A 21,625-nucleotide genomic window follows, 5' to 3' on the forward strand; every position below is an offset into this window, starting at 1 on the left:
ATATTTCATTTCATACTGCTTCTGTTGTTTCCCTAAAATGACAGATAAATTGAAAGACTGGATACATGCTAACTCACTTGGATACTACCCATACCCATATCTACTCTAGCTAAGGATCTTTATACCTTTAGTTATTTATTTAATTTATTGCTGGCTGACCTATCAGCTGCTTGCGTGCAGTGAAACTATGTTCTTTGTTTCATAGCGAAGTGTAGCTTTGAAACGGAAGAAATATCATCGCATGTGTGTTGTAGAGTGTCTTACCCTTTACATGCCAGGGCCCCCTAACCACACGAGGTTCATTGTGAGAATGAATAATGTACGGTAGCACCACAATGTTAATGCAGGTGTTGTCGTTTTGTTGGCACCGAATGGCTTAAAAAAACAAAACATAATTTAGCGAATTCAAATTAACTCACGTGGAAGGGCAGATTTACTAAAGGTTTGCCTGTGAAAATTAAGTTTTTAGCCGTATATGAAAAGTCAAGCTGCATGCAAACTTATAGGAAAGTCTTGCATCGGAATATTTTTTTTATGTGGGGGAGGGGGCAGTAAATCCCCATAAAAAGATTGATATATAATTATTAAATATTAATATATATATATATATATATATAGATTGAAGTGTATCTCTCCCATACTTTAGAGATGTAAAAACCTTGATTAGTCTTAAAGTGACACTTTACCATGCTCCATTATGTACCTTATAAAGTGTATGAAAAACTGCCCATATGCTATGCTAACTGTTTCTTTGGAATTTGCTACTAAGATCAGTTATCAGGCAAGTAAGAAAGACATCTGGCTAGGTCATTACCTGGAGCCTCACATTCTAAATTAGATTTGGGGGGGTTCCTACACGCTGGGCACTGCTCTTGAAGAACAAACTTATATATACGTACCTATGATATTTGCATTAGTCCTACTTCCAAGCAAATCATCCTTGGCTTTTAGATGGAAACACAAAAAGACCAATCCTAACAAGAGCGTTGGAGCAGAAGCATGGGGTCCAAACCACACCACTGGTGCTCAAGATGGGCATTCATTAGATTTATGAACCTTATAGCATCAGTTTATAAATAAGAATCTGCTCTAGAAGCCCTTCAAAAGGGGCCACACTGGTTGTTATAGGTGATTTGATGACAAAAATGCATATATAGTGATGTAGAGAGTCTCTATTTACATATGAACATCTTATACATAATATACAAACTACTTCCAGAGGTGTGATTATAAAAGGAGATATTATGACTACTGGGGGAATATTTTATTCAAAGCGTTCAGGGGGGTGTAGCCCAAATGTTTTCCTGTGAGGTGCAGGATCTAGTTTAACCACTTTACTATACAGTATATGCATTTTACTTGTTCTTCTGGTCATTATATAGCCTGTACCAGTGTAGAACCAGTGATAACCCCTCTGAAAGGCTTGTGGAGCTGTTTTAAGACATACCATAATGTCATATGGCTATTTGCTATCATAAGATTTTGTAACTACCCATATTGATGTGTTATCTGTGCTGTGTTTGGAGCTTTTTATTTTCCTTCTAAATGCTTTCCATTTTATGCACAGCCTATGTGTATGATTTATTTGTGGTCCATTCTTGAATTCATTTAGGGGCAGATTTATCAAAATGTGACACAAGAACGCACCACAGAAAAAAGCACCCATGTTCTATTCATTCCTATGGGATTTTTAAACGCATATTTATCAAATAATCCTAAAAAGCCCATAGGAATGAACAGAAAGTAAGTGAGTTTTTTCTGTGGGGAGTTCTAACCTTACATTTTTTATAAATCTGCCCCTTAGGGTAGGACTACACAGACGTTTTCTACGCGATCAGCCGCGCTGCGACAAAACGCAGGCGACAAATCCCATTTGACAGAAATAAGGTAAGAGTTAGAAATGTCAGATGAAGTCTGGTGTTGCGTCGGATCAATGCTGCAACTTCACCCGACATATTTTTTGAGATTTTTTCTCATTCTTTCACTTACCCCTGGGTGTTTTTTGTCATGGAAAGCATGTTTGCCCTATGGTTAAATGGGAATTCTGTGCAATTTGATGGCGATCTACCCATCTTAACTCTTCTAAAAACAATGTTTGAGTTCTACACTTTTCCAATTGGTTTCCGATTGAAACTTATCGAACAATCTGTTATTCTTGTTTTAATTCTCTAACAAAATTTGAACAATTTTTAACAAATATACATTCCCTTCTAACAATTCTACAGGCAAATGGACCATTGTCAACCAGTCTCTAAAGCTCCATTGTCAGTAGGGTGCTTCTCTTCTGCTTACATCAAGCACCCAAATATGACTGGTTGTAGCTAGCCACATCAGATATGGCCACACAGGGGACCCAGTAACTAGGGATGCACCGAATCCACTATTTTGGATTTGGCGGAACCACTGAATCCTTCGCGAAAGATTCGGCGGAATACCGAACCGCATCCTAATTTGCATATGCAAATTAGGGGTGGGAAGGGAAAAACTTTTTTACTTCCTTGTTTTGTGACAAAAAGTCACGTGATTTCCCTCCCCGCCGCTAATTTACATATGGAAATTAGGATTCGGATTTGGTTTGGCCGGGCAGAAGGATTCGCCCGAATCCTGCTGAAAAAGGCCGAATCTCGAACTGAATCCTGGATTCGGTGCATCCCTACCAGTAACCCATGTGGCATTGGCTTTGTCAGTATGTTGCCCCAGCTTTTCTTAAAACTTCAGCAAACTGGAATTGTAATCTCATTATCAAAATCATTTATGTTTTTAACAATGTTGCTTCATCTACGTGTTGCTCAGTGTCTTCTTGCTTTGCTTGTTAGAAACTTACTTGGCAAAAAAGTATATTATGTCCCTGTGATCGTAATGGGGGCTTGCAGCATGTTAAATGTAATTTGTTTGCTACGTAAATGGATCCAGTTTCTCTTCTCCTTTTTATATGCCTTTTATTTGCTACAGATAGTTGCTGCTGTAAAATAATTCTCTTTTGAAATAACTGGGAACTTTGAAATTGTCAGTCCTGTTGGCCGTAAATACAGAAAGTTATCACAGAGTTGCAAGTTTACTTCAATCATAATGTTCTTAGCAAGTCTGCTACTTGAAATCTTTTTTTACATCCTTTGTTTAATTGTAATTTTATATGTAAAATAAATTTACTATCGACCGAGTTGTTTGTTTTTTGTAACTTGACAAAAATGAATTCATTGGGTAAAAGTAAATCTTTATTGGTGAAGCACCAAAATTACTCTCTTCCACCAAGCTGAAATTTTATTTCTACTGCAAACTGCAAAGGATGGCAAATTTAGGTGAAATTCTAGTTGCCAGAGATGTAATAATGTTAGTGAGAGAACATCAAAATAATGAGGATTGTACAGTTCATTTGCAAGTGCAGAAAAAGATGCAGTTCTGCCCAAAAACTCTCAAAATGCATTTTTGAGTAGGGAATCTGGTTCAAGCAGTGATGGGAGCTTTCCATTCAGGCAAATGCCAGTGTTAAACCATCCTATAATTTTCTGCACTTCTTTATATGTTTCCCCTTTTTCTTCACTTGATCTTTTTTGTTTTCATTATTTTTTCTTCTGACTCTTTCCAGCTTTTTAAAGGAAGTCACTGACCGCATCTAAACACAAATGCTCTGTAAGGCTACATACAGTATTTATTGCTATTGCCACTTTTTATCACTCGTCTTTCTATTGTGGCCTCTTCTATTCCTATTCCAGCCTCTTATTTGACTCAATGCACGGTTGCTATGGTAATTTTGGCCCTAGCAACCAGATTGCGGATATTACAAACCGAGAGCTGCTGAATAAAAACCCAAATAACTCAAAAAACACAAATAATAATAATTAATACTGATTGTTAATTGTCTCAGACTAGCACTCCCTACATCAGTGCTGTCCAACTTCTGTTGTACAGAGGGCCGGAATTTTTCTTGTCTACATGGTGGAGGGCCAATAAAAGAAGCCAGTGTTATCCACTCCTTGTTTTTAGTCACACCCACTTTAAACCGAACCGATGTTACCCCATGCCCACATTATAGCACACTAAAAACCAAATGGTTGGTGCTCGCTGCGATATCACTCATATGTGAAAAAACTTGTCATATTAAGACATACCCTTAAATCCATATACCTCCTCCTCCCCTGTGGATAACCCAGTACCCCCAGCACATGATTAAACACCTTTGGGCCCCTAACAATAATTTTCAAATGCTAACAAACCCCCAGAAAAAAAATACCAGACTTATGTTCCACAGGCAGATCAGGGCACACACAAGGAACACACGGAAGGCAGAGTATGGCACACCCAATCACAATAGGGCAGGCAGAGTATGACACACACAAGGAGCATAGGGCTGGCAGAGTATAACAAACAGGGAACATAGAGCAGGCAAAGTATAGCACACACAGGGAGCCTAAGGAAGGCAAATCAGAGCAGGAGACAGGGAAACCCATTAGGACCCCTCTAAGATGTACTACATACAGTGACACATTGCTGGTGCTCCATTAGCATTTTGAATAAGGTGTGAACAACGTGGGCAGTTTTAGTCTGGTTCTCAGATGTGAACAGTTCAGGGATTTAGGGTTGTGAACAATAGAGGTGTCCCGGTGTAAATAATGCAGGGGGATTACATGGGTGAATACAGGGCATTAAAGTCTGAATTTGATTAAACAATTCAGGGGCCAGTTAATCTCTGTAGTGAAACCCTTTACAGTTTATACATGGTAAACAGACACAGCAGGCAGACTTTCACGTGGGGGGCCACACAGAGGGGGGTTGCGGGCCACCAGTTGGACAGCCCTGTCCTACATCATACCAAAATAAATATGAACAACCCTTTAACGAAAATGTTAATCATTCTTCACATGCAAGATTTTTAGTGCGAAGTTCAAATTGTGAGGCAAAAATTACGAGTGCAGTACTCATTATAAAACTTTCAAAATACAGTAGAACCCCCTCATTTTTCAGGGGAACAGAACAAAAAGGGTGTAAAATTGAGGTTTGACTATAATAAAAATGAACAACCAGACACATTCTACTGTTTTTTTTTTTTTATTTATTTGAAATTAAAATAACTATTTGCTTGACGATAGCAGCATTTGCTACCTCAAAGGTAAGGCCAACATTGACAATCTTAAATGCTGGCAAATGTCCTTTGATTTAAAAGCATTAATGGATGGTGAGAAAAGGGTGTATTTGTCATCAGTACCAAGAATGTAAGCAGCGAGCGGTCAGGAAGATGAGTTTCAGGTTGTCTTCACATCTTAATTCCTTGTGAATTTAGTGGAAAGTATAAACAATGATGCAATAATATAACTAGCCTTTGGTTTAGCTGAATACAAATTATAATGTCTTGAATATTTGAATTTATTGTGCTCCTCAAAATGACCAAACCCCTTGTTCATGTGCACCTTCACCAATGAGGAAAGCTGTTTATGACTTAACAGGGGTTATCGGAATCTTCAAGGATTAAAGCAGAAAGGACTGCATTTTCTAAAATTACTATTGCACAGTTTAAAACATTATCAATAATAGCTTGAAGCTAAAATAATTGAATTTGTGTCCTATGTGCCTTTTAATTGTAGGGTCTCTGTAGTTCTCTCGCAGCACATTAAATGAATTTGCAGGCATGATGGTTTTCCTCTATAGTATTTCTTTTTTCGCAATGACCGTGCGCTGCATTAACGGGATGGAGGATACAGTGGCTGTGTTCATTTTGTAGTCTTCACTAGTTGAGTTGGTAGGAGGAGAAGTTTCTGGAGATACTAAAAAAGAAAATGATACAGTAATGCTTAATTAGACTAGAATAGGCAGCCAGTAAATTTACATTCATGTTTGGTTAGTTAATACATCAGCAACCAACATCATGTAACATGTGTAAGGTTTTAGGTGGCGAATATTTGTATTCGCACTGTTTCCATCGTTGAGGTGTGATAAATCTCACATTCGTATTTACATTTGAATATTTTAAGTGTGTATTTTAAAAATTCGAATTTACTATTCGCCCCATAATGTGTAATCCTGTGCAAAACTTGGGCAATAAAAGCAAAGTTTTGCAAATGTTATTCCTACTTAGATTCTCATATAATCCGGACATCGGACTATGATTTTATTGAAAGAAATAATCTCAGGAGATTTAAGAACAAGATTTGCGTTAATTTTGCAAAATATTGTTTTCATATAGTGCTATATATCTAAAAACGATTCCAGTCTCTTCCTGAATTCTTACAGTCCAACTTCCTTAGCACATTTACACATACTAAGATCAACTTAATTATTATCCGGTCAATCTGCCAGTATGTTTTTGGAGAATGGGGAGAAACTTGGTTATCAGGAAGAAACCAACTCAGAGACAGGAGAAGGTGCATAAGGTCTAAGTTGAACTCAGGATCTCAATGCTGCAAGTCAGTTGTGCTAACCAATGAACCACCATGTCACCTTTTCCCTCCACCCATGTTTTCCAGCATCTGCTATGTCAGCCAGATTCCTAGACCCTGATGGATTGTTAAGGGGCAAGGTAATCATGTTAGGTTCTCGTACATGAAGTGGGCCAGCCTACATTGTGTAAATGATAACAAGTGACTGAAAACCAAAAGTTTTAGTTTTACAGCCAACAACAAAGCAAATACTTACAAGAGGATACAGTGTGTATCACTGAATGAAGGTTGTGAGAATGGACTGTGGGTCCCGGAAGTAGATCAAGGTTCAAGCTGGAATGTCCTGAATTAATATATTGACCTCCATCCATAGTTGTTCCTGTAGATGCAATAGGAAAGGTATCAACTTTCACACATTCACTGAAACTGGGAAAACTCTGCTCTTGACACCGTTTCCTTATTTAGAGTATGCTATCAAAACTACTTAAATTAGGGCAAAAAAAATGTTCTGACTCAAAATTTTTACCCCGAGACTCAAGAACTACATGAGTAGAGTCTAAGCAGCAGTATTTAGAGATGCATAGAAAGCAATAAGTATAGTGTATGTGTAAGGCAGGTATAAGAAATGACATTTGGGGGCAGATTTATCAAGGGTCGAAGTGGATTCGAGGGAATTTTCGAAGTAAAAAAATTCGAAATTCTAAGTAATTTTTTTGGATACTTCGACAATCGAATAGGATACTTCGATTCGAAGTAAAATCATTCGAATATTTGATAATCTAAGTACTGTCTTTTTAAAAAAAACTTCGACTTCAATTCTTCGCCAAATTAAATCTGCTGTAGTGCTATGTTAGCCTATGGGGACCTGCTAGAGCATTTTTCTAAGTTTTTGGAAGTCTAAGTAAAATCGTTCGATCGATCGCTGAAATCCTTCGAATCGTTCAATTCGAAGGATTTGATCGTTGATCGAACGATTTTACTTCGACCGCAGGATACCCAAATTCGATGAAAAGGCAGCCAGTAAATTTACATTCATGCTTGGTTAGTTAATACATCAGCAAGCAAACCAACATCCCTTCCGAAAGAAATGCAGAACGTGTAAAGTTTTAGGTGGCGAATATTCGCATTAGGACTGTTTCCATGGTTGAGGTGTGATAAATCTCACATTCGTATTTACATTTGAATAGGGTGATTAAAATTTTAATGTGGGAATTTTGACACTCAAAAATTCAAATTTACTATTCGACCCATGATAATCTGCCCCATAATGTGTAATCCTGTGCAAAACTTGGGCAATAAAAGCAAAGTTTTGCAAATGTTATTCCTACTTAGATTCACATATAATTTTCGAAGTAAAAAAATTCGAAATTCAAAGTAATTTTTTTGGATACTTCGACAATCGAATAGGATACTACAACTTCGAATTTGATTCGAAGTAAAATCGTTTGAATATTTGATAATCTAAATACTGTCTCTTTAAAAAAAACTTCGACTTCAATTCTTCGCCAAATTAAATCTGAAGTGTTATGTTAGCCTATGGGGACCTGCTAGAGCATTTTTTCTAAGTTTTTGGAAGTCTAAGTAAAATCGTTCGATCGATCGCTGAAATCCTTCGAATCGTTCGATTCGAAGGATTTGATCGTTGATCGAACGATTTTACTTTGACCGCAGGATACCCAAATTCGATGAAAAAAACTTTGACTTTGATATTCAAAGTCAAAGTATTTCAATTCGATGGTCGAATTTCGAAGTATTTTTAACTTCGAAATTCGACCCTTGATAAATCTGCCCCTTAATGTAATTCAGTTATACTGTACCTCCCAGCAACATCTCCTGCAGTAAGCTGTCTATCCGAGCAACTCCAAAGAGCTTTGCAAATTGAACCTGTTCGATCATTTGCCACGTGATACTCTGGAGTGGCGGAAGGAGGAGAAGGATGTCGCTAAACCTCCCTCTGGAATCAAACTGCCGGTCATTAATATAATCTTCCAGATTTACTTGTACCTGGAACCGCATATTCTTCACTTTTGTTTGGTCACTTAGTCCTTTACAATCTGAAAAAAATCAGAATTCGTTACTTTTTTATAAACACCAGAGGCACAGGATAGACAGCAGATAACAGATACGTTTGTTAGTATACAATGGGATTCTTCAGAATTATCTGTTATCTGCTGTGTATCCTGTGCTTAAATGGTTGCCCCGTGGCTACACAGCAGCTTGTTTATATAAACTATAATAGTGTTTCTGAAGCAAACACGTACATTTTACTAGTGCAGAGCAACTCTACATTATAACTGAAATACTTTAAAAACGCTTTAATTTTTTGGTATTACTGTTAATAGAGATTATACATTATTTGCATCAGTCCCTGTTCCAGTGAAGCCTGCAGTCTAAATTCCCTTTAACATTAAATTTTTATCAAGAACCAATTATACTACCTGTATATTTTAGGAGAGTAGGTGGAAACCCACACAAACATTCAAACCCCCTTTGCCCTCATAATTTACTAAATTGTGCAAAAAAAGTGCAACCAAAGTGTGGAAGAAGGAGAAGATATTCTTATATCCTTCTTATAACCCTACCTGTTCTTTATACTTGCAACATGGTGGGAATAGTTTCAAGTGGGAGAGTAGAGGTTATTATACAATGTTTTAATTGCCTCCTTAAAGGCAGACCGGTAAAAAAACGTTTGTTTAAAAACAATGTGGTCAACCGCCCCTCTATCTGCCGGTCTACCTGGTACATTCTTTGCACAAGCACAGTGAATTTATCATTATGGTGGCCCATCACTTAATCAGTGGCCACAATATATATTAGGAGAGTGGCTATTAACTGAAATCCTGTGTGATAAAAAGTACAGTATGTGCAATCTGAACAAAATATTTATAAAATCTGGAAATGTACCAGCTTGTTTTGCTGTTACTCACAGTTGTGTTTCTCTTACCAGGATCAAAGAATATAATTGCTTTCAGGCATACGTATTCATTGTCATCGATTTGAATTTCACGCAAAGGTTTCACAAGCTCATCTAATATTCGGCAAGCAACGCGGGCAATTTCAAGCTCTGGGCAATGCATTGGCATGATGAAATCATTACCTGCAACAGAAACATTATTTAAACTGTAAGCTCTTTGGGACAAGAACAAACCTCTTTACCACCTAGTAACTGCTGTGTAAGATTGCAAATCCTACAGCAATTTACCATTACAAAAGTGTGTTTTCTCTTTCCTTGTCACTAAAGAGTGAAGTGCACCCCTATACAGTGTCTTGCAAAACTATTCAGAGGCTTGCCCACTATTGTTCCCTGAAATTTCTTTCATGCGACCTTTCTATAACATCGGTAGAGAAAAAAATCTGAAGAAGAATGTAAAAAAGGAAAGATGTTATTTGCATAAGTATTTAATTCTCACAACTTACTATACTAAATCATGCCCTTTTAAGAAATAACAGCTTTAAAGCTTTTTGGGTACATTTTAGCTTTGCACACTGTGTGGGACTCATTTTGGCTCATTTATTGGTTGTTGCAGGGGCATAAATAGACTTTCCCAAGCCTCCTGCCACCGTCTCCTGTTAGGGGGGCAGCAACGGGCGTAAGCAGGATATGGGTGAAAGAGGTGGGATGTACTGATTCTTATCGCCTCCTAATATATTTTGCAAGGAACTTTATATATCTTTCTTTAACCTTGGTATGGGTCAAAGGAAGCTTGAACCACAAAGTTTTAAACTCATAATTTCTGAAAAACATTGTTCTAGAAAAAGCAGAGTTGTGTGCTTACTAAGAACCCATCTAACTAAGGTAACACTGATATAGTGATGGGTAACTAAGGAGTGCAAGTTTCAGATAGGACAATAAGGCTTATGTATATCCCTGCTGCATCTTACCAAGTAACAGAAAATCTTTATAAGGAAGTGAACGTTTAGCAACTCCCAAGAGAAGGTGAGCCCCAGCATGTGCCCTGAGCAGTGCAACCTGTGGAGAGCATAAATACAAATATTCACCCAGTGTTATGTTGGCTGGAACAAACGGTCAAGTTCTAAGCAGAACCCTTAAGGTGGCCATACAGGGGCAGATAAAACTGCCGATATCAGTCGTTTAGACCAATTTGACAGCTTATCTGCCCGTGTATGGGGGCTTCCGACGGGTCTTCCCGATCCATATATGGCCACGATATAGATCGGGAAGCTTTGATTTTTACCCGACCAACCCGTCGGAGCCAATTGGCGTATTGTAATTCGATCGTTCGACCATACAGTCGAGCTTTCGGATTACCCCCAATATAGCCATGCCATTAGTGACATATTGGGGAAAGATCCGCTCGTTTGGCGATGTCGCCAAACGAGCGGATCTTGGAGTATATGGCCAGCTTTAGGGGCAAACTTATTAAAATTCACATTTGTTTTTGATTCAAGAAAATCCTAGAAAGAAATTGTGAATTCAAGAATTTTCAAGATTTATGAATTGGAAAAATATCTGATCTTTATAAGGAAGTGAACATTTAGCAATCTTGAAAATTCCAAACTTTTGAATTTGAAAATATTTCACAATTCACAATTTTTTATTAGGATTGTCTTGAATCAAGGCAAAAAAACAACTGTGAATTTTAATTAAATGAATGAAAAACTGAATGAATAAATGTGCTTACTAAAAGCTGCTGCGTTTCTGTAGCACTCAAATGGAGTATTGTCAGCATTCGGGCTTTTTTATATTTCAAGTTTCAGCATTTAACAGCATACTGTATAACAATGTGTTGGTGGCAATTGAGCACCTCCCCCTTCAAACTAATGCAATTGAGTAAAGGTGGCCATACACGGAGAGATCCGCACGTTTGGCGATGTCGCCAAACCAGCGGATCTCTCCCCAATATGCCCACCTTGAGGGCCGTAGGGCCCAACGATCGGATCCTAATGAATGGTAACGGGCGGTCGGATCCGAACGAGATCTGGCCGACTTTCGGCCATATCTCAATTGGGGAAGCCCGTCGGGGGGCCCCATACACGGGCCAATAAGCTGCCGACTCGCCAGCTTTTATCGGCCTGTGTATGGCCACCTTAAAGGGGTTGTTCACCTTTGAGTTAACTTTTAGTATGATATATAGAGAATGATATTCGGAGACAATTTGCAAATGGTTTTCATTGTTGATTATTTATGGTTTTTGAGTTATTTAGCTTTTTTTTAGCAACTCTCCAGTTTGCAGTTTCAGCAATCTGGTTGCTAGGGTCCAAATTACCCTAGCAACCATAAACTATAAAAGAGAAAAAATGAAGACCAATTACAAAGTTGCTTAGAATGAGCCATTTCATAACATAGCAAAAGTTAAGTCCAATTTCACATATTCTATAACTATAATTGAGTTTAATCATGTTTTTTTAAGAAATCAAATTCTAAAACAAAAATCTATAAATTGGCCTCCCAGTGTATCACACAACACAAAATACTATTTCTGAGTTTTCAGCTTTAGTTGGCATGCCACTAATTTCTTGATAATTTATTTTTACCAATTACAGCTCACATGCACTGGAGTCTTTATCTTTTTCATTTCAAATATTCAGATTAAGCTGCAGCTTTGAATAGGCATTTTTATAGGCTCCAGTTTACCTGATCATCGAGAGGAAGTTCACAGAAGGCTGGGATGTATTTAGCCCACTCTACCAGGAGAAGGAGCTGTTGTTTCATGGACTCACAGACATCACTAATAGAGGCAACTTTCTTCATGGAAATATCAGAACTGTGAACCGGGCTCACAGGTGAGTACTGCAGGAAAAGGCACAAAGAGAAATTTGTGTATTAAAAATGTGAATGAACGAATGGGTATATGAAATGCAAAAAGTCTGAAGCTTTCTGTTTAGTTGCAGTTTAATAGCACAAACAGACTTATTCCATTTATTTTAAACTAGACTCTAAGGGGCAGATTTATCAACGGTTGAAGTTCGAAGTTAAAAAAACGTCGAACTTCGAATTCAAAAAGACCAACCGAATGGTGGTCAAAGTTTTTTCAGGTCAAAGTGGGCCTACTTCGAATCATTAGATTCGAAGTAGCGCTACTTTGATTCGAAGTTTTTTTAACTTCGACCTTCAATCTCCCAAACTCCCCCAATTGCCTCCATACAGGTTCTAAGAGGTCCCCCATAGGTTAAAACAGCACTTCGGCAGCTTTTAGGTGGCGAATGGTCGAAGTCGAAGTTTTAAAGAGACAGTACATGATAAATTTCGATATTCAAATTTTTTTTCAACTTTGAATCGAAGTTGGACTATTCGATGGTTGAAGTGCCCAAGTTTTTAACTCCGAACCTTCACTTCGACCTTTGATAAATCTGCCCCTAAATGCTGCCGCTTACAATATTTTTAAATTCTATTGGGGGCCACCCTGGTTATTCCTCTCACTTTTATTTTTGCATTACGTATGTAATAACAGTCTCTTTGGGTCTAATATTACACAATTACCAATCAAATTTTTGAAGTTTTTTTTGTTTTGTTTATTGAAGTAGCACTGGTGTAACTATAGAGGAAACAGACCCCCCTCCCCCCCCCCCACGACCAGGGTGTCTGCTTCCTCTATAGTTACACCAGTGCTTTGTCTCCAATAAGGACTCATTATATCCTAGTTAGAAAGAAAGTACAAGGTATTATTTTATTGCAGACATTTTTTTAAAAAAAAAAAAAATGCGAACTATTCGCTTACAATAGAGTCTATGGGAGATGGCCTTCCGTTCTGGAGAAAGGGTTTTCAGATAACAGATCCTATACCTGTATATGTTTTCAGAGCGATGAAGAACAGATACATAGAGGTAATGTGATTGGTAATAATTAAAATGAGTTGCCACCTTTTCTGGAAAAAAATACCTGCCTATATATATTTATCTTTTTTCCCCTATTAATAACATTGGGATCAACCATCATTTTTACCGACCAGGCCGGTAATATACCAGCCAGGTGGCAACCCTATACACAGAAAGGTACAGAAATTAATTGTTCTAATGTTGAGAGTCATTTTACCTCATTATGCAATTTTAGCTCTGATAGACCACAAAATGACAACTGGAGATCACCTGCTATAAATGCAGTACCTGTGTTTTTTTATTGGCATGGGTAATAAGGTTTTTTTCCACAGGACAGCTTAATTATATAAGATAAACTCTTTAGGTGTGGCACAGTCTCTACTATGTCCTTTTATCAGTAAAATAACACTTGATTCTATGTAGGGTGTTTTAGGTTTAGCTAGTTGGCCATGTAAGGCTTATCAGAATTGGGGGGAAATGGAATTGGATAGATTATTTAATTTAGCAATTTTTTGGGAATGCTGTCTTCAACCAGGTATTACTACTTATGCAGCCACAGGGCAAATATGCCAATCATTCGGCATCAGCAAACATAAAGTGAATTATGGAGAAATATATGTCCTCCAAAATGTGTTGTTTTTATATCTCCATTGAGGTGAGAAGGAGTCATTTGCCTGCACATCTGCCAGTGAAAAAATTCCATTCCTTAGAAATATTTGCAGATTTGCCCACCAACCATTGTAGAAACACAGCTCTCAGGCCTTGCAAGGGACATGCAATTATTCTGAGAATATAAAATGAAGAAAGAAATAATAAAAATCTCTTTTACCTGATGCACCATTGCTTCAGCCTGTGTAAGAACATTGATGGACAGGGAACCATTGTCTTCATAGCTGCTTCTGCGCATACTTATCCGGTCACGCTCGTTCTGCACAGCTGTAACAGAAAAAGGGCACAGTTCATGTAGTATATTATGCTTAGGGTTGCCACCTAGGCGATCATTTACTGGCCTGGCCGATAAAAGTGGTGCTTTTTATAATGTTATTAATATGCAAATGTTTTTCTTTTAAAACTTTTTTATTTGACAACATTACAGCATTCATTTTCGTCATAGCTGTTTTTTGTACATTTTTACTTTCAGATAATGGATACTCTCCTACGCAGAGGAGAACATTCCCAGCAGATTCAAAGGTGGAGAAAAGAAAAAACTTTTTCCCATCATTTGTCACAGTTATACAGCATAAATCAGAACATTCTAGTATTGGAAATTGCTTATTAACAAAAATTAAACCAATGAACTTAAACAACCGTTTCCGTGTCCATGTTTAATATGAAGTTACAGTATTGCTCCTAATGCAGTATATAAAACCACGCAAAGTATCATCCCGTAGGTGTCAACTCCATCCAATCTCCCCATTTGCTACACTTATACAATTATAGAAAATTAAACCAGAAAGGTTGCATCCAACATATTTATTATAACCTGGTGTATGATATCCAAGGCATCCAGATTTTGGTGTAAACATTATAATTATCTGCAGTAATACTCAACATTCTCTCATTTACCATAATCCAGTTCATTTTGAGCCTGAACATGTTTATAGGAATTGAGCACTTTTTCCAGGACGTAGCAATAGTCTGTTTCGCTGCTGTAAAGATAAATAGTATGAGTTTGCGATGATACTTATTCGGAGCTGGAATAGTCGTGTTAAGTAACACCATCAGGGGATCTTTTCGAAGTCTGATCCCCATAATGGAATCAATCAATGTAAATATTCTGGACCAAAATCGGAACGCCTGTCTACATTGCCACCAAATATGAAGCATAGTACCGTCCATGCCGCAATTACGAAAGCAGAGCGGGCTGGAATTAGGAAAAACTTATGCAATTTCGTGGGGACCATATACCATCCAGATATTACCTTATATAATGTTTCTTGAGCCAAAACATTCGTTGAAATCTTAGACGTATTTGTCCAAACTTGCAGCCATGTAGATTCATGTACCATAGTACCCAATTCTCTCTCCCATTGCTTAGAATAAGTTGGACGGGAAGAAATCGAGGAATTCAAAATGTCTTTATACAGAATGGAGATTATTCCTCCACTAAAAGGGAATTTAACACACATTTGCTCCCAGGCAGAAGAGGTTAAAATGTCAGTACACCCTTTAACCACTATATTAAGAAAATGCTGAATTTGGAGATACCGAAAACATTCTGATCTTGGAGGATGATGTTGCTCAACAACAGTAGACCATTTCTTAAGACCCTGCAAGCCTAAAAAGTGAGCGACATATGTCATATTGTGGGACTCCCACCAACAAAAGTCCCTGGCCTGAAGCCCTGGTTCAAAAATAGGATTACCAAGTATAGGCATAGCTGGACAATGGGGAGACATCAAAGGAGTTGTTTGCACAGTTTGGTCCCAAACAGATAATGCCATTTTGAGCACAGGAGTGGAAGCAGTAGGTCTGTCCTGCTTAGGCATCCACGGCAATGCTGCAGGATTTATTGGGTTTAAATACGCAACTTCAATTTGAGCCCATAACGGGAGATTGGGCCTATAAAAGTGGATTATCGGCATAATTTGTGCGGCCTGATAATAATAAAGTACATTCAGACCGCCTTTGTGTCTGGGCAGCATTATCGATTTCTGGGACAGTCTAAATATGCAAATGTTTTTAATAAGAAAGGAAAAAATATAGGAAGGAAGGTATATTTTCCAGAAAAGGTGGGGACCCTAATTATGTTTAGTATTCTACCAAATTAAACTTTAAGGTATTGTTGCCATTCTCTGAAAAAATGGATCATTATTCCTTTCTAATTATTTATTCTCCTATAATTACAAAGGCATCAAGTATTATTTTGCCATTTGAGCTGGTAGCTCAACCTTGCTCGTTTGCAGCTGCCTGTGCGTCCTCGTTTGTGGACAGCCATGCACACACATCTCTGTCTGCACACGGCTGCGCGGAGCGCCGTGACCAGCCGGGCTGCCTGTGGGAACCCCACTGCCATTGTCCGGCACTGATTATACCAACTCTGTAATCTCACCATCTAGAGATGGTGCAAAACCATGAGAGACAGAGCTAGCTTTGTATATTCTGCATGCCTGGCATTGGGGGAACTTCTGTTCCAATGAAATTCTCAGTGATCTCCTTTGAAATTATACCCCTCAAACTATGTAGGTCTTTATAGAAATATATTGAATAAAACAGCTCATATGTAAAACCCTGCTTCATGTACTGTAAATAAACCATTTTCATAATAATATACTTTTTTTAGTAGTATGTGCCATTAGGTAATAATAAATAGAAAATTGCCATTTTAAAAAAGTAAGGACTGCCCCCTGGGATCATATCATTCACGGTGAACACAAACATACCACACAAACCATACTTGTTAGGTCACATGAGTCAATTAACAAACAGAGTTCTGCCTTTTGCTTCCTCACTTCTTCCTGTTACAGTTAGAGTTGAAGTATTTCTGGTCAGGTGATCTCTGAGGCAGCACAGATAGAGTCACGAAATGGTTGCTCAAGGCAAGAGATGTAAAAGGGCAATATTTATTTAAATATACTGTATATTCCAGTTTGGTAAGATTCTTTAATACGCCACTTAATTTGATATAAACTGCTGCTCAAGTATTTATTTTGGGGTTATAGTTTTCCTTTAATTATTTTGTCTCCTTGTGTTAATATAGACTGAGGCCATAATGAGCCATATATATATATATATATATATATATATATATATATATATATATATATATATATATATATATATATATATATATATATATATATATATATATATATATATATATATACTCTGTGGGTGAGATGACAGGCTAATTCTGTCCACTTGCATGTATAAGGGTGGTGGCAGACAGGGAGATTAGTCGCCCATCGACAAATCTCCCCTACTTCGGGCGACTAATCTCCCCAAATGCCTTCCTGCTGGCAAGAATACGAAACGCTGACGGGATGGCCTACATTTCACGAGGAAACTTCGGGGCGACTTCACAAATCCAAAGCGATGCGTATGCCATCCCGCCGGCGATTCGTATTCTAGCCGACGGGAAGGCATTTTCGGGAGATTAGTTGCTCGAAGTAGAGAAGATTTGTCTCTTGTTACCTAGGGAGACTAGGTTGACAGTAAGTAAGCTTGTCAATTTCCTTGACTTTTCTTATGTATAAATGCAATATTCAAAGACTAATGAGCACACATTATGCTTAGCCCTTACGTGCAATGTGAGAGGCATAGTTAGCTACTGCATATGCACAATGTCTGGCATTTTGGGGGACTTCCGGGCATGGAAAGTGGTCCCTCATGGTGCTTGCCAGAATGCCAGTGATCACTTGTGAACTAACTTACTCAGTGTCCCTGTGTTTATATGGGCTAAGGCTATGTTTGGGCATGTTTCACAGAGTCTATTTAATCATGTTTCTGCTGTGAGTGTGCAAGTGCGTGAGAAAGAGAAAGCAGTGTTAAAGGGCAGGGCTAAAATGAAAGATTAATCAGTACATTTGAATGTTCAAAGGGCTTAATTATCTTAGTAATTACATATTTCTCTAAACAAAATGTTGAGATAAATGAGGTTCGTGATTTAAAGGAGAAGGAAAGGTTAAAACTAAGTAAGCCTTATCAGAAAGGTCCATCTAAATATATCAGGAAACCCCCAAAGTAATGTTGCTCTGAGTCCCCTGTCAAAAGAAACACTGCATTTCTTTCCTTCTATTGTGTGCACATGGGCTTCTTCTGTATCGGACTTCCTGCCTTCAGCTTAAACCTCATTGCCCTGGGCAAGAGCATGCTCAGTTTGCTCCTCTTCCCCCTCCCCTCCCTTCTCTACTGTAATCTGAGCCCAGAGCAGGGAGAGACTCAGGCAGGAAGTGATGTCACAACACGTTAATACTGCAGCTCCTATCCTAAAAAAACATAGAGTTTCTAGAGCTTTTTACTCAGGTATGGTAAAACATTCTACAGAATAAATCTAGCATTCTAGCTTGCACTATTGCAGCTAATCTATTGGCAATAAAATGCCTCCGTAGCTTTCCTTCTCCTTTAAACTTGATCCTACAGTGCTTTACATGAGTGACTTCTTAGGGAGCATTTCAGAGTGATGTGAGGGGCTAATTTATAAGATTTTAAGTTATAGGTTGTGTAAAGCTCCAAAAATATACACTACCTGTAAAATTGCTCAGAGTGCTCTTTCCCATTTGTGCTGTATTTCAATTTCAAGCTAATAAGATATTTTTAAACTGCTGATATGAATTTTGTAAAATGATCAATACTGTCGATATTGGTGTCATTTTCTTCCTACAACACAGTGCCACGTTTCACTCTTGTGTCCTTAGGATTTAGTCATCTTTATCATATACGCGAGTCTCTTAATTAGTGCTGTGATTGAAATTCTATTTCTGAACCAACTCATCCCTTTGAAATAGTAGAAACACGTAGATAATATTTAACCCGAACGCCTGTTATCATTTCAAACAAGCATCAGGAGATATTTATTACCCCTGTAAAATAGAGGAGAGGTCGAGCTCTGCACTGCAAAAATGTTCTAAGCGAAAACGTTAAGATAACAGTGTCCCCGCTTTTTTTTTTTTTATATAGATTATGGGATAATTGCTTGTTTAATCTTTGCAATTGGCTGTATTCATTCTAGGCATTTGTCTGTATTTATTGTTAGCCTTTTATTTTATAATGCAACAGTGCTGTACAGATATTGTTCATTATTTACATCACACCTTCTAGTGGAACCATAATAGCCTAAAGGCCATAGATCCCCCAGGGGGGCAGAAATGATCTAAGTACTCAACTCCACTATACTTTTTACAATTACATATTGAATTGATCATCATTTAGATGTGACATTACAGGCAGATTTATCAAAGGTCGAATATTTTTTTTAATTAGAATGAACTTGAATGACCTCCAAATTCCACTAGTATCTTATTTAAGAAAAAAACTTGAATATTTAAAACTCGAACGAATATTACAGATCCGAAAACTCGAATCGAATTCCACTAAACTCAAATCAATTTTTTCTCCAAAAAAACTGAATGTCATGAAGACTATTAACATCTTTAAAAGGGTCACTGATAATTTTCAAATCTGAATTTGGATTATTCCAAAATCGAATTTGTGAGTTTTGACCAAAAATCCAACTCGAAAATCGGAAATTTCCAATTCAAACCATAATAAATCTGCCTCTACAAGTGTTCTTTGTTGGCCCAGCTTGCATACTTCTTTAAGTCTGAAATCATTATTTAAATACTTCCCAGCCAAGATTTATAATCATGTTACAGGAATGGTATATTTATATCATTTATATTTTTAACCTGTAATAACTTAAAACCCACTTGTACTTTGGGTGAGACATGCATTAACGGACAGCAATAGTTGGTATTTTCACCTGTCCGACAAAACAGCTGTTTCCCATTTAAAGGACAAGGAAAGTCTAAAATAGAATAAGGCTAGAAATGCTGTATTTTGTATACTAAACATAAGCATGAACTTACTGCACCACAAGCCTAATCAAACAAATAATTTATGCTTTCAAAGTTGGCCACAGGGGGCTGTCATCTTGTAACTTTGTTAAACATATTTCCTGACCCTGACCCTGCACATGCTCAGTGTGGTCTGGGCTGCTTAGGGATCGTCATAAACTAAGCTGCTTGAGTTCTGCTTGGCTGGGAAGTAAGGCGGGGGCTCCCCCTGCTGTTCATAAGTATGATTGTTTCCCTGCTCAGCAGTTAGGGACCATCTGACAATTCCTATCCACAGCAGTAAATGAAGGGAGAATTTCACTGCATACAGTCAGGTTTCTTAGAAAAACGGTACACATTATGCAATTAAAGTATAATGGAGATAGGTTTCTTTTTCATTAAAGAAAGTAAAAATGGGATTTTATTTTTTTGTCTTTCCTTGTCCTTTAACAGAAATGGCTGCAAGTGGGAAAGGGATTTCTGATCACCTTCGTTCCTCCTGGGAAGACGGAAGTGATGAAAACCTCCCATGTGTGTTTACTATAATACCACATTTCTGAAACATGTAACATATGAAATAAAAATCGGGCAGGATAACTGTGATCTTGTTAGAATTGTTTATTGTTTTGCCTGTAGTTGTGACCCGATTTTGCACTTGCCATCTACAGCCTATTGGTTTACTTCACACCCACAAATGTACAAATTACAGCAGAGATCAAGGCATGCCGAGGCCATGGCATCCCCATCTTTAGAAGCTATTCCCTGAAATTTACTTTAATCTTCACTACTTCCATAAAAATGATTGTTTAATACTCTTAAGTGCAAGCAATAAACTGTGCATTTGGAGACGCCAGGGGGACGCTAACAGATGTTTTAGGCACAACCTCAGACATGTGAGCTGGCACAGAGGAACATTTCAAAAGCGAAGTATGTTTGAAAACAACCGTCATGCTGTGTTATGTCTGTAATGCTCCAAGTTTTTTGGTAATTGCAGTGTTCTCTGTAACTGATCTTTTGAGTTCACCACAAAACACTGATAGGCTTCCCCTAAGCACAGACTGTATATTTATTTTTTAGAAGAGCAGCAACGTTAACCCATTGGGGGCAGTTTGGCATGCTGTAGTCAGTAGGAAATGAAGCTCTAGTTGTAGGTACACTTTTCACTACTAACCAAAGTCTTCACTGGCCATTTTTAAAGGGATACTGTCATGGGGAAAAACATTTTTTCCAAAATGAATCAGTTAATAGTGCTGCTCCAGCAGAATTCTGCACTGAAATCCATTTCTCAAAAGAGCAAACAGATTTTTTTATATTCAATTTTGAAATCTGACATGGGGCTAGACATATTGTCAATTTCCCAGCTGCCCCAAGTCATGTGACTTGTGCTCTGATAAACTTCAATCACTCTTTACTGCTGTACTGCAAGTTAGAGTGATATCACCCCCCTCCCTTTTCCCCCCCAGCAGCCAAACAAAAGAACAATGGGAAGGTAACCAGATAGCAGCTCCCTAACACAAGATAACAGCTGCCTGGTAGGTCTAAGAACAACACTCAATAGTAAAAACCCATGTCCCACTGAGACACATTCAGTTACATTGAGGAGGAAAAACAGCAGCCTGCCAGAAAGCATTTCTCTCCTAAAGTGCAGGCACAAGTCACATGACCAGGGGCAGCTGGGAAATTGACAAAATGTCTAGCCCCATGTTAGATTTCAAAATTGAATATAAAAAAAACTGCTCTTTTGAGAAATGGATTTCAGTGCAGAATTCTGATGGAGTAGCACTATTACCTGATGCGTTTTGAAAAAAAAATGTTTTCCGATGACAGGATCCCTTTAAAGAAGAGTAATATGGGGGAGAATAGCTAAAATAAAACCTTTCATAAAAAGTACTGTGTGTTAAGCAGAAAAGAATGAAAGGGGCAGAGGTAGTAAGGTCCAGTATACCCCTACAATGTATGGTTGATTCATTTTCAGTAAAGAGC

General features: G+C 37.9%; 1 protein-coding gene across 1 annotated transcript in view; it reads right to left on the reverse strand.

Annotated features, from left to right (window-relative positions):
* Positions 1-5,030: 5,030 nt before the first annotated feature.
* Positions 5,031-21,625, reverse strand: part of hnf4b.S (hepatocyte nuclear factor 4, beta S homeolog) — a 32,454-nt gene continuing 15,859 nt past the window's right edge. Inside the window, 7 exon segments of the mRNA NM_001088070.1 lie at positions 5,031-5,759; positions 6,628-6,750; positions 8,189-8,425; positions 9,316-9,468; positions 10,254-10,341; positions 11,968-12,123; positions 13,978-14,084. Of these exon segments, the coding sequence (NP_001081539.1) occupies positions 5,638-5,759; positions 6,628-6,750; positions 8,189-8,425; positions 9,316-9,468; positions 10,254-10,341; positions 11,968-12,123; positions 13,978-14,084 (986 nt within the window). The 3' untranslated portion in view covers positions 5,031-5,637.

This window comes from Xenopus laevis, chromosome 4S, assembly GCF_017654675.1.
Source record: "Xenopus laevis strain J_2021 chromosome 4S, Xenopus_laevis_v10.1, whole genome shotgun sequence".
NCBI lineage: Eukaryota > Metazoa > Chordata > Amphibia > Anura > Pipidae > Xenopus > Xenopus laevis.